The sequence below is a fragment of the Chamaea fasciata genome, unplaced genomic scaffold (assembly GCF_029207755.1).
Source record: "Chamaea fasciata isolate MVZ Bird 193981 ecotype frontalis unplaced genomic scaffold, bChaFas1.0.hap1 SCAF_3, whole genome shotgun sequence".
NCBI lineage: Eukaryota > Metazoa > Chordata > Aves > Passeriformes > Sylviidae > Chamaea > Chamaea fasciata.
In genome coordinates this window covers 8,352,192-8,366,377 of record NW_027094088.1, presented here as the reverse complement: position 1 = coordinate 8,366,377, position 14,186 = coordinate 8,352,192, and the positions used below count along the sequence as shown (strand labels likewise).

The 14,186-nt window shown below is 37.1% G+C and overlaps 1 protein-coding gene across 8 annotated transcripts in view; it reads right to left on the bottom strand.

Annotated features, from left to right (window-relative positions):
- The window catches only part of USP34 (ubiquitin specific peptidase 34), a 110,886-nt gene that overhangs the window by 38,691 nt on the left and 58,009 nt on the right, over positions 1-14,186 (bottom strand). For 7 of the 8 annotated variants that reach the window (XM_066177867.1, XM_066177871.1, XM_066177870.1 and 4 more), the window contains exons 21-37: positions 13,725-13,807; positions 12,997-13,151; positions 12,008-12,121; positions 11,217-11,316; positions 10,914-11,073; positions 10,367-10,493; positions 10,124-10,271; positions 8,393-8,493; positions 7,837-8,046; positions 7,091-7,216; positions 6,218-6,340; positions 6,018-6,101; positions 5,614-5,700; positions 4,577-4,777; positions 3,163-3,245; positions 2,007-2,047; positions 72-196 (exon numbers count right to left, since the gene is read on the bottom strand). In XM_066177867.1, the coding sequence (XP_066033964.1) occupies positions 72-196; positions 2,007-2,047; positions 3,163-3,245; positions 4,577-4,777; positions 5,614-5,700; positions 6,018-6,101; positions 6,218-6,340; positions 7,091-7,216; positions 7,837-8,046; positions 8,393-8,493; positions 10,124-10,271; positions 10,367-10,493; positions 10,914-11,073; positions 11,217-11,316; positions 12,008-12,121; positions 12,997-13,151; positions 13,725-13,807 (2,068 nt within the window). The remainder of the gene's footprint in view (positions 1-71; positions 197-2,006; positions 2,048-3,162; positions 3,246-4,576; positions 4,778-5,613; positions 5,701-6,017; positions 6,102-6,217; positions 6,341-7,090; positions 7,217-7,836; positions 8,047-8,392; positions 8,494-10,123; positions 10,272-10,366; positions 10,494-10,913; positions 11,074-11,216; positions 11,317-12,007; positions 12,122-12,996; positions 13,152-13,724; positions 13,808-14,186) is intronic. The other variant, XM_066177869.1, reaches the window with a different exon arrangement.

Below are 14,186 nucleotides of genomic sequence, written 5' to 3'. Positions count from 1 at the left end.
GTCTTGAATTTATTGGCAACCCAAAGTTAATGACACTAATTAGTAATGCAACAATCTCCCCATTACCATACCTCTGGAATAAGAAGGGTGAGTTTCTTGAGCCAGTCTTGCAAGTGGTCACTGTCGGCCAGACTGGACTTCACCAAAGAGCAGCAGTGAGCCCAGCTCACCAAGAGCCACATGGAATAGTGAGTGACTGGAAGAGGAGGAGAGAAACCCCACTGTAAGCAACAGCAAAAGCTTTTTGGGTAGAAGGGTTGCACAGTCCAAAATGACATTTATTTCAGTCACACTAACAGGAAAGACAAATTTTTTCTTGGCACTTAGGATACAAAAAAACCCCAGAGTTTTATCAATACGCTTATTAAATACTGACCACTGTACTAATGACGACCATCCAATTAGATGAAATATTACCAGTGAGGAGCACAGTCCTTTCCAAAATCCTTTTTAAACTGTGAGCTGGTGCTTTGCATCATATCTTCACACTTATTTCCTGTTTTGTACTAATTTATGTGGCTACATCTGTGTTGCCTCAAACAAAAGTTCCCTTGCAAACATCTTGTAGCCCCCTTTGGAAATTCTTAGTGTCTTTGTAAGGAAATTAGAGCAAGAGTGAGTATTTTGCAGTGCTTCAGACTCCAGCCAGTGTCACCTTCCCTCTAATAAGGCCAGTATGCTTTCAAGGACTACACTTTCAAATACCCCATATTTTTAAAAGGAATTATCAATGGAGAAACCATTCTTCGTCTTTCATTATTTAGGAGAGAGACTGCCAGCAGCAAGAGGCCAAGCACAGACACGCAAAGACGGCAATTTCTGGGGCCAGTATCTACTGGGATTTGCTCCCAGTAAACAAGGCCTGAACACCCAATTACAGATGTGTCCAAGGGTGTCCAGGGCAGCTTTTAATGGGATAGGATCCCACCTGTCTTGCCAATGAAGCTTTTCCTCTTGGCAGAATAAAGAAATCTACTCTTAGAATAAGATCTAATTTCAATTTTTCAGGTGCAACAAGAGTTTTACTCCTGGGAGTCCCCTCGTCTTCTCCTGAACTTCCACCTGAATTTCTTATTTTCTTCTTTGCGAAGTGTTGCATTTTGATAGGATCCTGCCTGGATACCTCTGTCATTGGTATTGATGCAGGATAAAGTGCTGTATGGGATTTGTCTGAATTTGCTGTTCTCCTCATGGATGTAGCTTGAGCTGAAAATTCTCACATGGAATTTCTGCCACAAGCACAATAAGAAATATTTCGGTAAGAGGGAAGCAGCTGCTGCCCATGGAAAAGCTCACTGAGCAGAAGATGCTTCCAACCCCTACCCCAGCTTCACTCCCAAAATAAAATTGAATTTTCCCCCTTCCTAGGCTTAGATAAAGTTTGGGAATCAGAAGTGGGAGCAGGAATGAGGGGAAAATCCAGATGGGATTTAGTCTGGGAAGTGGATCGGGAAAATCTGGATGAGATTTCAGCCAGAAACAGGAGCAGGAAAAACCCACACAGGAATTCTCTGGGAAACTTGATCAGGAGAAAACTCAGACGGGGTTTCACCCGGAATCAGGACTGAAGGAAAACTGGACCGGATTTCACCTGGAATCAGGACTGAAGGAAAACTGGACTGGATTTCACCTGGAATTAGGACTGAAGGAAAATCTGACCAGATTTCACCTGGGAAAGTGGCTCAGGGAAAAACCTGGATGGGATTTAACAGAAAATCTGGATTGGGGAAAACATGGACTGGATTTCCCCTGGAAACTGGATCGGGGAATAACCGCGACCTGATTTCACCCTGAATCCAGACTGGGGAGAAAACCCGGACTGGATTTAGGCCCGAAATTAGCTCAGGGGAAAACCCGGACTGGATTTCACTCAGAAACCATGGATATTTCCGTGGAATAAAACGATTTTCCAGCACTCTTATGGTGGACTTAATCAAGATCATAAATTATCATCAATTTACTGTCCCTATTATTAGTTCCTGACAGAGCTGTTTTGCAGCACTGACCTTCATGCCTTGACCTGTGATCAGACTGAGCCTTCAACACCCTGATGGGAAGAAGAGAAAATCATTTGAATTTTGTCACAGAACGTAACAGATTATCACTCAGAAATACAAGTACACACAAGGCACAACATAGTTACTCTTAAGTAACCACTGGAAAATCATTCATCTTAAAAGGACTGCAATATTCAAAATTAGTAACAATAATAAAATTATGCAAACCTTCAAGTCACCCCCATAAAGCTTTACTGACGACAAGATTAAAAGTCAAGGAAAGTACCCACAGTCCCTTTATTTTATCCAAAATAGAGATGTCAGAGCTAAGCACTGACCCATACAGAAGAAATCTAGTTTTCCTCATAAAGGAACCACACTCTGCATAAACATTTGCAAATTTCAAATGTTTATATTTATTCGTTTCCATTTTTATTAACTACAATAAAAGGTTACGAAACCAAAAATACAGCATATATACTTAAAAATTATTCCTGCAACTCAACTAAAGGTCAAAGTTAAGCACACTTGCAGACTGGAAATGTTCTGAATGTCCTTAACAATCTTTTAAGAATATGGTAAAACAACTATCCATCATGATAGTTTTTATGATAAAAACTATCCATCACTTGGAATCAATTCCACAACACCAATGTAGCAAAAACCTGACCTCCCCAGCATCAGTCTGACTGCCACAATGCAGCCTCACACAGAATTGCTTTTCTCAGGACAAAAAGGCAACAGTACCAAAATCTCCAATAGGTCAGATTTTGCCTTCAGTATCAGCAGGATGGAAAAAATAAGTCAAAACTGGCAGACGACTAAGCAACATGAAAGTGAATTTATTTTAATTTCTCCTTTACGCTGCCTTGAAATTGAGAATGCTCTGGAGAAAATGAAGAAGGGATTTTGGCATGAGAATTTATGTCATATATAATTTATACCTCCATGCCTTACACCCTGACCACAGAGTTCTCACCCCTCTCCTCTCTGCCACCGCAGGAGGTGACTAAGAAAAGCAAGTCTACAGCCTCTGGAGCTCAGCTTCTGATGTGGCTGTCAATGGGGACCACAGCTGGAAGAGCCCTGGAGTTGTGAACTAAAGCAGCGATGAAAATGAGCAACACTCGATCAGCTTTATCACAAAAATAAAAAGATATTGTACCTAGGTGCCAAGTTGTCATATGTATAAGCAACTGACATAAGTCGCTGAATCAAACTGGTTCCCTGGACAAGTACAAGAAACACCTTTAAAAATTGAAGTCGAAAGAAAAAAAAAAAAAAAAAACAAGTTAATATAACAACAAGCTTTTTGATCTGTTTTTCAATTATACACACTGTGTGAATCTAAATAAACCCACCTGTGCAGAGGAGGAAGCGCCAAAGGCAAATCACAGCATCTTCACAGTTAACAATTTACTGGTCTTATTAAAGTACAGCTAAAATCTCATGTTTCACTGACTAGGTCTAGATGTTAACATTTCGTTCTCTAAGGAAGACAATTCAACTGAATAGGAAAATCAACCATTTATTCAGTCCTTTCAGTAAAAACTTGGTATCTTTTTTAAACAAACTATTCACAGCCTTTTAAAAACCTTAGGTTTGAGGAGATAGGGCCGAGAATGAGGTTGGACACTTAAATTTTGCCTATCTCTGTGATCAACACATTTTATTGATTAAACACTCTCCTAAAATATTCAACTTTAGTAAACCTGACAGACTACACAGAATTTTAAAATCCAAGTCTGAAGAAAATCTTAAAATATTTAAATATCAAATCCACAACCAGCAAAAATATTAACCAACTGACAATTAAAAATCTAAAACCACTTAGAGGAAGTGACAGCAGCAATTGCATGTTAAAAAATGCAATACACTTGGTAAGTTCCCTGTAGCCCTGGTGATTTAGGGATTTGTTTCGTCAAAAATGGTTGATATTTATAGAATAGTTAAGGTCTTTCCAGGTATAACAGAAGAGAACTTTGGCTCCAGCTCAGAGTTCAGACCTGCGCTTTTTGGCAGTCACAGCTGGTCCTGTGCCCAAGAAAGTCGATTTACACTGAATGTTTCCCTGATGCCAAAATATTCCACGTGCTTGGCCTGCTTTAGGAAATCAGCAAGCAGGAATCTGGCAGGAAGGTTTACAGCTGCAGGTAAGTTCCTACTCACTCAAATATCCCTAATGAAGTTATTTTAGTGTTTACTAAAGGAATCCAAAATGGATTTAGCATGGATAAGGGCAGCTCATGTTATAACCATAAATTAATAGTAATAAGCTATTGTAAGAAAGAACTGATAATTTAGGAAACAAAATCTAAGAAACAGAGACAAAGCACTGGAATTCTGAGTTCCCAATTAATGTATTCACCAATCACCAAAACACCGTTCGGTTGCCAGGTTTAAAGCTATTCAAATCCTTTTCTAGAGAACAAGTAAGAGAACAATTATATAATTGATACCAATTGGTACTACTAACTTCTCCACTACATGATTTTATTACTAAAATAAGGACTTCACATCTTCTCTTTTAGAAAAGGAGCAATTTTCTAAAGCTCACAGAACCTCTGTGTGTCTCCTACCTCTGTCAGCCGAGGGATATGAAGGCCCTTCACGTGGTCACTTGTTGTCTTCCTGGATTTGCCCGGCCACGTCCTTTTCCTGTGGCTCTCTGCTACCCCAGACCAGGCAAAGACATCGTGATAAGCCAAATCCAGATCTGAGGGGTCCACTGCAAACTGGCAGATCAGCTTCAGCAAGCATGCAAGACAGTCCAGCTGCCACTAGGAAGGGGAAGGAAAAGTAATCTTCAATTTTGAGGAATTTATTTTACATATAAGTCAATGCCTGCCATGGAATTTTCAACTGAAAAACCTCAGCAAGGTATACAGGATAAAAAACTAGAAGTAACTTGAATTTAGCTCAAACTAATGACAGATTAATAATGAAAAAGATGATTATTAGTCATTCTTATATAAAATGTTCATTATTGAAAAGTGTCTTTATTAATACCACAGCCACTATGCTGATTGTCTCACTGACAGCAAGGGAAAATGGTATTTCTTGGCCTCTTAGACAAGGGAAAGATAATTAACAGATTACTGCTTTTAACAGACTATAATAAATAATTTTCCAAGTAACAACCTTCCCCAAAAAAGGTAGGAAAAAGAGCAAAAATAAATTCTCCATTCTTGTTTGGCTACTTTTGACTTCTTTAAAGAAGTATGATCTGTTATAGAAATATCAATGCAGTCGCAATCATTCCTGAGGAAGAAATCCAGGTTTTTTTCCCTCCAGGGTTCCATGAGCTACAATTTTAAGTTTTATAATTTTAAGAATGGACAACTCTCCCCAAAATCCATAGAAAAACAGGAAGGGTGGGTTTAAAACATAAAAAAAAGCAGAAGTATATATATACACTTTCTTTTTTAAAATAAACTCTTCCAGGAATATAAAATATTCAAAAAAAAAGATGCTACTACATAGACTCTGGTGGTTTCAATCAGAGAATGAATCTATTTCACAACAGAAAGATAACTGTAACAAGGCTCAAAGTATTAAAATCCTTTACAAGTAACAGCAAAGTTCTTCTGGAGAGAAAGGTTGAATGAACACTTACCACAGTCCATGATTCCTGTTCCTTAGGCTCTAGGATTCCAGAATTGAAAATTTCCAGTAACTGTTGGAGCCCTCCAGCAGCAACAAACTGTAAGTATATCATGGAACCAACGTGAGAAAAAGCAGATAGAGAAATACCATTAAGATCAGTTAGATACCAACCTAAGCTTTATAAATTAATAAAGAAATTATAAATTGTTCAGCTTGATATTTTATGAAAACAAATGAAATACTTGTACATGGCTAAGACAAATTTACAAGCCTGATAACACAGAAAAACTTCCAAATGTTATCACTAAAATTTAGATAAAATACTTTAGGATAAATGTTTTACATGGGTTTTTATTTTATATCTCTCTTGAAAAACTGTCTTAGTTACCATGGAATACTGTAGGAAAAACAAACCTTGCAGCTCCACGTGTTTTTACTGTTTTCTATTTGATCTTCACTTGAATCATCTGAGTCAGGGTAAAGATCACTGTAACTTCCCTAAAGTTAAACAAGAGTAACTGTAAAAACAGCTCAAGAACTGTAATATTATAAAATCAATCATCAATATGTGCTTTGGTTCAGAGAAACACAGATACCAAGTACAAGAAGATTACCGTAGATTCACGTCTAATCCTCCTGTTGGGCTTCCCCAAAGCTTCAATAATTTCCAGGGCATACAAAAGTTTATGGGCACTTTTTATTCGCAGAAGGTCCTTCCAGCTAAAGCCATCATTACCCTTAAAAGATGAAAAAAACCACAGAAAACAATGAATACAATTATATGTAATGCTCATCTACCTAAAAATTCACAGAGAGCATTTTTCAAATGGCACAGGCAAATTAATTGGGGTTTAATTTCATCTGTTATCTGAAATTAGACAATTTCAAGCACATTTCTATACATGATTAACACCCTGAATAATGAAAAGGCAACATTATTATATGCTAAAATACAAAACATTTTATATTACAGGAAAGCAAATGTCACACTGTAACTGCCACCAAAATTTTGATGCCTGTGTACATAAAGAGCTGTAATATCTAAAATCCGTCAGGATGTAATTTCAATCACTTTTCAATAAGAGGTTCAATAATATTTTCATCTGTAGGACAAGGAATCAACTCTGCTTCCAAGCAACCCATGCTGTGAACTGAGGAAAGGGACTACAAAAGTATCACTACCACAACAGCCACGGTGTTAAAGCCAGGCTGCAGCTGAAGAAACTGCTCTTTCAATCCAAGTAAGATACATTAGTACTGACTATTCTTTTAATTTATAAAATAAATTTTGAAAATAAATGATAAAAAAAACCTCTGGGAGCTAAGCTGACATCTCTGTTTAGTTTTAGATTTATTAGGTTTACTCTTGTCTAAGCACACTTCACATATTTACTATATAACATTCCTATTTGGGGAAAATTCAACTAAAACAGTGGATGCTAAAAAGCTCAAGTATAATAAAGATAAACATGTAAAACTTTGTTCACCTGCTCATCAGAAATATTCTGGAATGCCTGCAGCATATTAGGGCACGTTGGTAGGAGCATTAACAGTTCCCAGACACGTCTGGACAAGTTTTCTGCATGGAGATGCAGCTCTTCACACCTTGCACTCTGACAAACCAAACCACAACCATTCTTACTGTGAACTTCTTTGAGAAAATGACATTTCAAAGCCCAAAAATGGATTTATTTGTAATTAAGAAGCTGTTTCCTATCTAATAACTTAATCCATACTTAAGACATGACAGCTGAATTCCCAACTTGCAAGAAACTAAGTTACATGATCTTTAAATCATATCACGTATTTTGAAATATTTAAATGCAGATAAAACTTATAAATAAATTACAGGTTCAAATCTACTATATATGATTTAATTCCCCTCAAGCTAATGATGGCATACAAGACAAAGCTTGGGTTTCTGTAATAAAACTTTACAAACCCTTCTTCAAGCCACTTCCAGTTATGAGTCATCACATCTACTTAAATAATCAATACTGTTTCTTAATAATTGTTTTTATAGTTTCTGCAACATTTAGAACATTAAAATGTATCAGAACAATACTGCTAAGAAAAAAGGAAAATTATAAAGATTTTACCACATGTGAATACACAGGCAATGAACATCTTTAGCAACTGAACAGAGTAGACAAAAAATAGGCTTCACAGGAAAACCAAATCCAATTAAATAAGACTTAAATGTAATTGTTCTAATAAAATTACTCTAAATTACCTCACTATCCTCCATAGCCACTTCTCCAGAAGGAGGCTTAAAAGAGGCCAGCATCTCTAACAAATCAAACAGGGTGGTGAGATGAGGTTCTTGCAGAAGTAAAAGCATTGGAATGTTGTCCTTCTGAGGAGGAGGTAGGCAGGAAGCTGGGAGCTGGACACCTTCACCTTTCCTTTCTCTCCTGGGGGCACCCAGGGACACAAACACCATCTGGAACACACAAGGAGCACAGAGACAACTTTATGATAAACCGTGGAATGTGCCCACAAGGATCAGAATTAAAAAACTTTAAGACAATTTTTTGTTTCGTAGTCAAATCTTTACATTGCAGCATTTTCAGCAACTGCCACAAATGAAGTTTGGATGTGCTCTCACTTAAGGCATTCACGGTGTAGCTGCACTCCGGATTCTGCCCCTGAGGCTGGGCAGACTGCAGTCCTGAGCTGGTATCATCCCACACTGTTCACACCCAGCCCCACATACAGCAATCAGCTGCAGAACACAAAAGCAAAGTCCTGGTCACTGTTTCCAGTGACTGCTCTCATGCTGGCAGTACCTGCATATCCTTAAACCCCAACTCATGGAGCGTTTTCTCATCATAGTCAGTTGTCAGTTCGTGCCCAGATGAAATCATTCTCACAGGTCCCATGAGGCCACCTAGGATAAAAGCCTGTTTCAGAGAAATTCTGGAATCATAGTCTCAGTTTCACAGTTTTCATAGTACACCCCTCAGTAGAGGCAAAAACTTGATGTCATTTCCTTAAGGGAGGGTGGTTATTACAATTAACTAAATTTACTTGCATGTATTCACAAATAACCTTTTCAATACCGAGACACTCAACTTTGTAGTGAAAAGTGTCAATAATACAAATCTAAACATGTTTTCCACATTTTGCAGTAAATGACACTATGACACAGAAGGATAATGGAAAATGATTGTGTTCATCAACAAAATCCCCTTGTACCACATACTCGTGGTCAAGTCAAACAAGCAATGCTTAATCTTACTTAAATATAAGTTGGAATCAAAGAAGTCACACCCACTTCAGAAGGGAAAAATTGAGAACACCCTGCAAAGAACTCAACACTGAACAAGAAACCTGAACAATTAAAAGATTAAGAATTAAATTTCATTTGGTACAGACAACCAAAACCTCTCGGCTTACAAGTACGCTTTACCCAACACGACCATACGTTTCTAAAATGCCAGTTACAACAAAGTAAGTCTTTTCTGCTAGGTGGTGGAAAACAAGACAGCTTCTTTACTAAAACTGCTTCTGATGAGTGGCTGGAAAAGGATTTTACAAAGAAGGCAATTAATGTGTCCAAAATTCAGCCTGGTTTACTTACACTGTGTCTCATTAAAACATGTTTTTTAGAAGTTCTTAAACTGTGAAAAGCAAGCTTGAATCATGTTTAAACATATACTAGTAGTGGTTTTGGAAAGAGCTGTTCCTGGACAGAATTTATTCAGATAATTACACATTACATGCTAACTCATGCTTATAATGAGAAAGAAAAACTGAGAAAACATAAAGATAATTCAGAAAACATTTTGAACAGCAATAACTGATAAGAATTCTGTAATATATAACATCAGGAAGTTCTGGAAAACATCCTCCTGAAGGATAAAGCAGGAATTTTCATTCACTCACACACACACTAAGAGGGAGTAACAACAGGATGCATATTCACTATACAAAGCAAGGTGACATTCCAAATTAGGAGCCTCAAAGCAGGATGAAGAATCATTTCTGCTACCATAAATGATGACCATATGGATGACCATAAATTAAAAAGCAATTGCAGGAGTAAGGAAGATCTTCCACCTGACTGGAATACATGCATACAGAGCATCAATTATGAATTTGAATTGTGGCTTCAAACCCTGAATCAATGGCAGAGCCAGAAGTGTATTAATCAGGTGAAATATAGAGTAAGATATACAGAAATGTAGAATTTTATCATGTCGTGTGCAGCAGAATCTCCAGTTTACAAAAAATAACATAATTCAAACAACAAGAAGAAAAATAATGTGGGGGGAAATCTATTGGAATGTGGAATTTGGACAGATTTAAGGATTTACAGGATTTACATTTTCCTTGCTATTTCAATGAAATGGTAGTGCTTAAGAAACAACACTTAATTAGAAGTGAGGGTGATACTAATCAGAACTAAAGCTAAAGAAAATAAATCAAAATGCTTGCTTAGCTGGGATATCTGGGAGAAAAAAAAACCACAATCATTTCAGTTGTAAAGGCAAAATCCCCAGGTAGGAGCAGCTCACCAGGGAAATCCCCTTTGCGACTACTTTGGCCAAACTCCTGAAGCTGTGCTTGCTGATTTATCTGCTCCTTCTGCAAATTTTCATACCAATGGGTGACTTCTGCTCGGAGATCAGCCACCTGATCACTAGGGTACATTTCTATGGTCATCTGAAAGAAAACAGGTGTTTTATTTTTTCCAAGAGAGCTATGGCATTACTAGCATTTAACAGAGTAGGGTGTGCCTGGAAAAGAATTTCACTCACCTTGTCAGGAAGTCCAGCTGGCTGACAGACAATCCTTAGAGGTAGAGACTGTTTGTCACTCAGGGCTTTCAAGTGACTGCTGATGCCAGTGCCTTCAATCTGCCACTGTCTCAGGTGATATGCAAACCTTAGGAAGCAGGGCGAAACATGGAAAAAGTGTATTTGTCAAAGCCTATTTAGCACAAATATTTGCTGAACAATGAGAGAAAGACAAAACCTGCTAATAGTTGTTTTGATTTTTTTTTCAATAAGGGAAGTTATTGACATCCTCACTATTTTTCTAATAAAATTTAAAAAAACTTTTAAGAAGTTTCTTTGGTGAGGGATGGGGAAACATGAACACATCCACACGTATTTATTCAAGAAAAAGGGCCAACTCTGGTAACTGTTTAAACTTTATTTATTACCTTACACAATTATTCCCTACTGTCTTTCCTTTACACAAAGAAACCATTCCTTAAATTAATAATCACTCTTAACACACTCAATTATGGTAAGAGGAATAGAAATAAATTCTGCATCCAAATACATCAATAGAGTTTTTTACCTTCTCCTAAAAGCCTCCAGGTGTGTTTTCAGCATTAAGAGCCCTCTTTCAATAATGGTCAGACTTGAATGGGAGTCTTGCTCCAGGTTACTTGAAGCTATCATCAGACTCTCCATACACTTGCTAATAAATTCCTGTTCTTTTTCCAGACCAGTTTTACCTGTAATATCAGTTCAAGTCAATTTATAGGCACAGCTTTGTAACAACACATTTTAATACTAAGAATAATAAAAGGTTACTGCTGGGTAGTCTTTAAAGCACTTTAAACAGGGAAAAAAAAAAAAAAAAAAAAAAAGGTGATACCGTTGATGTAGTAAGAGTTGATGTACTGGATGGCTGCTCGACTGACATCACCAGACTGTGCCCTTAAAGCAATGCCCCAGAACTGGTCCATGCCACACAGCTGTGACAAAAGGAAAACAAGAACAGAAAAAAACATTGCCTCATTATTTTACTGGGAATGAGGGTTTTCTGATCTGAGACATTCTTTTTACCTCTTGACTCAATCACTAACAACATCTCATTTTTTCCACTGCTCACACTGTCATCACTGCACACACCAATTACTACAAAACTCTCACTTTCTCAGAAACATTTTCAAAGTCTAAAACATGAGGAGAACTGGCTGAAATCCAAAATAGTGAATTTTCATTTTTGACAAACAGGAATACTTTCAAATGAAGCCATAAAACCACAGCTATAATCAGTATTCATTGCAAGAAAAAAAATGCCTCAAATCAATTCGGAGAATATATTCTAAATATACTTTTATTTATGAGGTAAATGCTCTGGATAAAAAACTTTTAAAGCACATAATACATAAATTGAGACAGATTTTACAACAGATTTCTAGTCAGAGTTAATTATGACTAACAGAATGTCATTTTACTCTTCTTCATTAGATAAGTAAATGTTACAAACCGATTTTTTAAACTCAACAGTGGACACAGTTCAGTTGTGATAAAATAAGATAAACTGCACAAAGAGACGCAGGCAACAAGTATCACTTCTTTGCGGTTTCCTATCTTTGCCTTGAGAGACAAAATCCACACATGCCAGACAGAAGAAAAGCAAGAGACAGAATCCAGGCTCACCTCAGAGTTGGAGCCACCATCATAAGCACTTGTAGCCAGCCGGGCCAAATTACACAAATGCTGAAAGAGGTTTAGGCCAGTCATACTGATAGTTTCAGGTTTTAGCTGTGGCATCTAAACAAATGCAAAAAAATGACACTGGTGGAACAGAGAGCAATTACAGGGTATTTATTTCACTAGCACCCTAATTACTAATAGCTGTTACTATTAATCACATTCAAATGCAGTAGATCAAAGAGATTTGTTTTTGAAAAAGATCGTAACCTGAGTTCTAGATACAATTAAAAAATCAATTATAATTGGCTTAAACAGTTCACTTCACCACTGATTTGAACTGCAACAATGCAGAGAGGAAAAAAAAGTTATTTCATTTTAACATGAGCTGCTTAACTTATCAACAGCAGGAGAATTTGTTGGCATATGTGACACCCACCCCAAAAACTTATACATGTGCAAAACTAGACAAAAACCTGTGTAACCTTGGGAAAGAACTAGACCATATTAATTATTGCACAATCTATCCATTTTGTAATGTCATCTATCAAAATAGATGGATGGAATCCCTTGGAGAAAGCTCTGCATGTTTGTCTTTTCAGTGGCTGTACTGCTGAGATTTATAGGCCCCACCCAAAAAGAAAAGTCCATTTTTCAGTCAGATTGAGCTGCACAGCATAATGCAAACTATAGTTTTGTGCAAGTTTTTTGCTTATTTTTTTTTCAAATTCAAATAAAGTGCTCAGCTGCAGATAGAACACATGGGCTATTTGTAAAGAAGCACTCAGGTAAATTGTAAGTGTGAAAAGAATTCCCACTAATTCATTTTCCTCCTCTCTCCAAGCAGAGAAAAACCTTTGCATGACAAGCAGGGCCCTCCTGGACTACTGAAGAGACGATTTCCATAGAAACAATTTTAAATACATTCAACAGTGTTGATATGGAATGAAACATTCTTATTGGAATTATAAGGCTGCAATTAACTCTGTACATACCTTTTCCAAAAAAAGATGCTTGTAAGTCTCCATACCCATGGCATGCTGGTCTTTACTCCGTACTTGATTCAAGAACCAGTGTAGTGCATCATCATAACATTCAGAATCTTCTACCAAGCAGTGCCACAGGATGTCCACTTGTTCTAAACTCAACCCTACAATTAGGGAAGCATTTTTAACTACTCCTTTAAAACATCAAATATTCCACAGAACCCAAGAATACACAGAAAAATCAGAATATTTCTGTCAGGTCACAGCACGTAAATGTATTGTACGACAATTTGACTCTCTATAGTGAGACCGCCCAAGTATCAATTGTACAAAGCGTAATTTCTTTCTTCAAATGGAAAATTAATTTCTGACAGTACTAAAATATAAAGGATTATTTATTTTTGGAATATACTACTCCAGTAAAAGATCTCTGGGAACATTATGAACACAAACCAAAGCCCGTAAGTACATAATGTATTATCTTTCCTTTAGTAATTACTGCAGTCCTATTAATTAGAAAAACTGCAGCACAGAGAACATGAAAATTTGTTCTCACAGAACTGCAACAGAATTTGAACTCCAATGTTGGTTCTGTGCTTTTGCCAGAAAATCTTCCTTCTTTTGAAACTGTCTGAGATTATTTAAAACTGTATGCCTAAAATAACATATTAAGCTGACATGGATTACTAAGAAGTATTTTTGCCTTACTCTAGGGTAAGATAACCTCAAATACTTACTGAAATGATCTGGAGATCCCAGAGTTGAAAACACACATGTCAGGAATTGAAGACGAACCTGAACCTCTGCACTGTGGCTGTATCTAAATGAAAATTTGGACAAAAAATAGAAGGGTTTTTTTGTTGTTTATTGCCATAGCTTCTTCCATACTCATCCATGTGCCTCTTAAAAGCATCAAAAACTGTTTCTTACAAGTTTCTTTCTGAATTTCTCGTTCAGTGTATGGCCCAAAGCCCAGCTGAAGATGTTGCAGAACCACCCCAAACAGCAGAATGACCCAATAGTTGTCCCTATAGAAAGTCCTTTTTGTCTTGGGAATTGAGAAGGAGGATAGGAGTGAGTTTTTTGTCTTACAGTTCAATTCAAGTGTATCATTTAGTCACGTTGCAGACCCTGCCTTATTTTTCCCCCTTAGTTGTAAAATGCTGACATTTCTACTCTGAATTTCCAATTCCAAATGA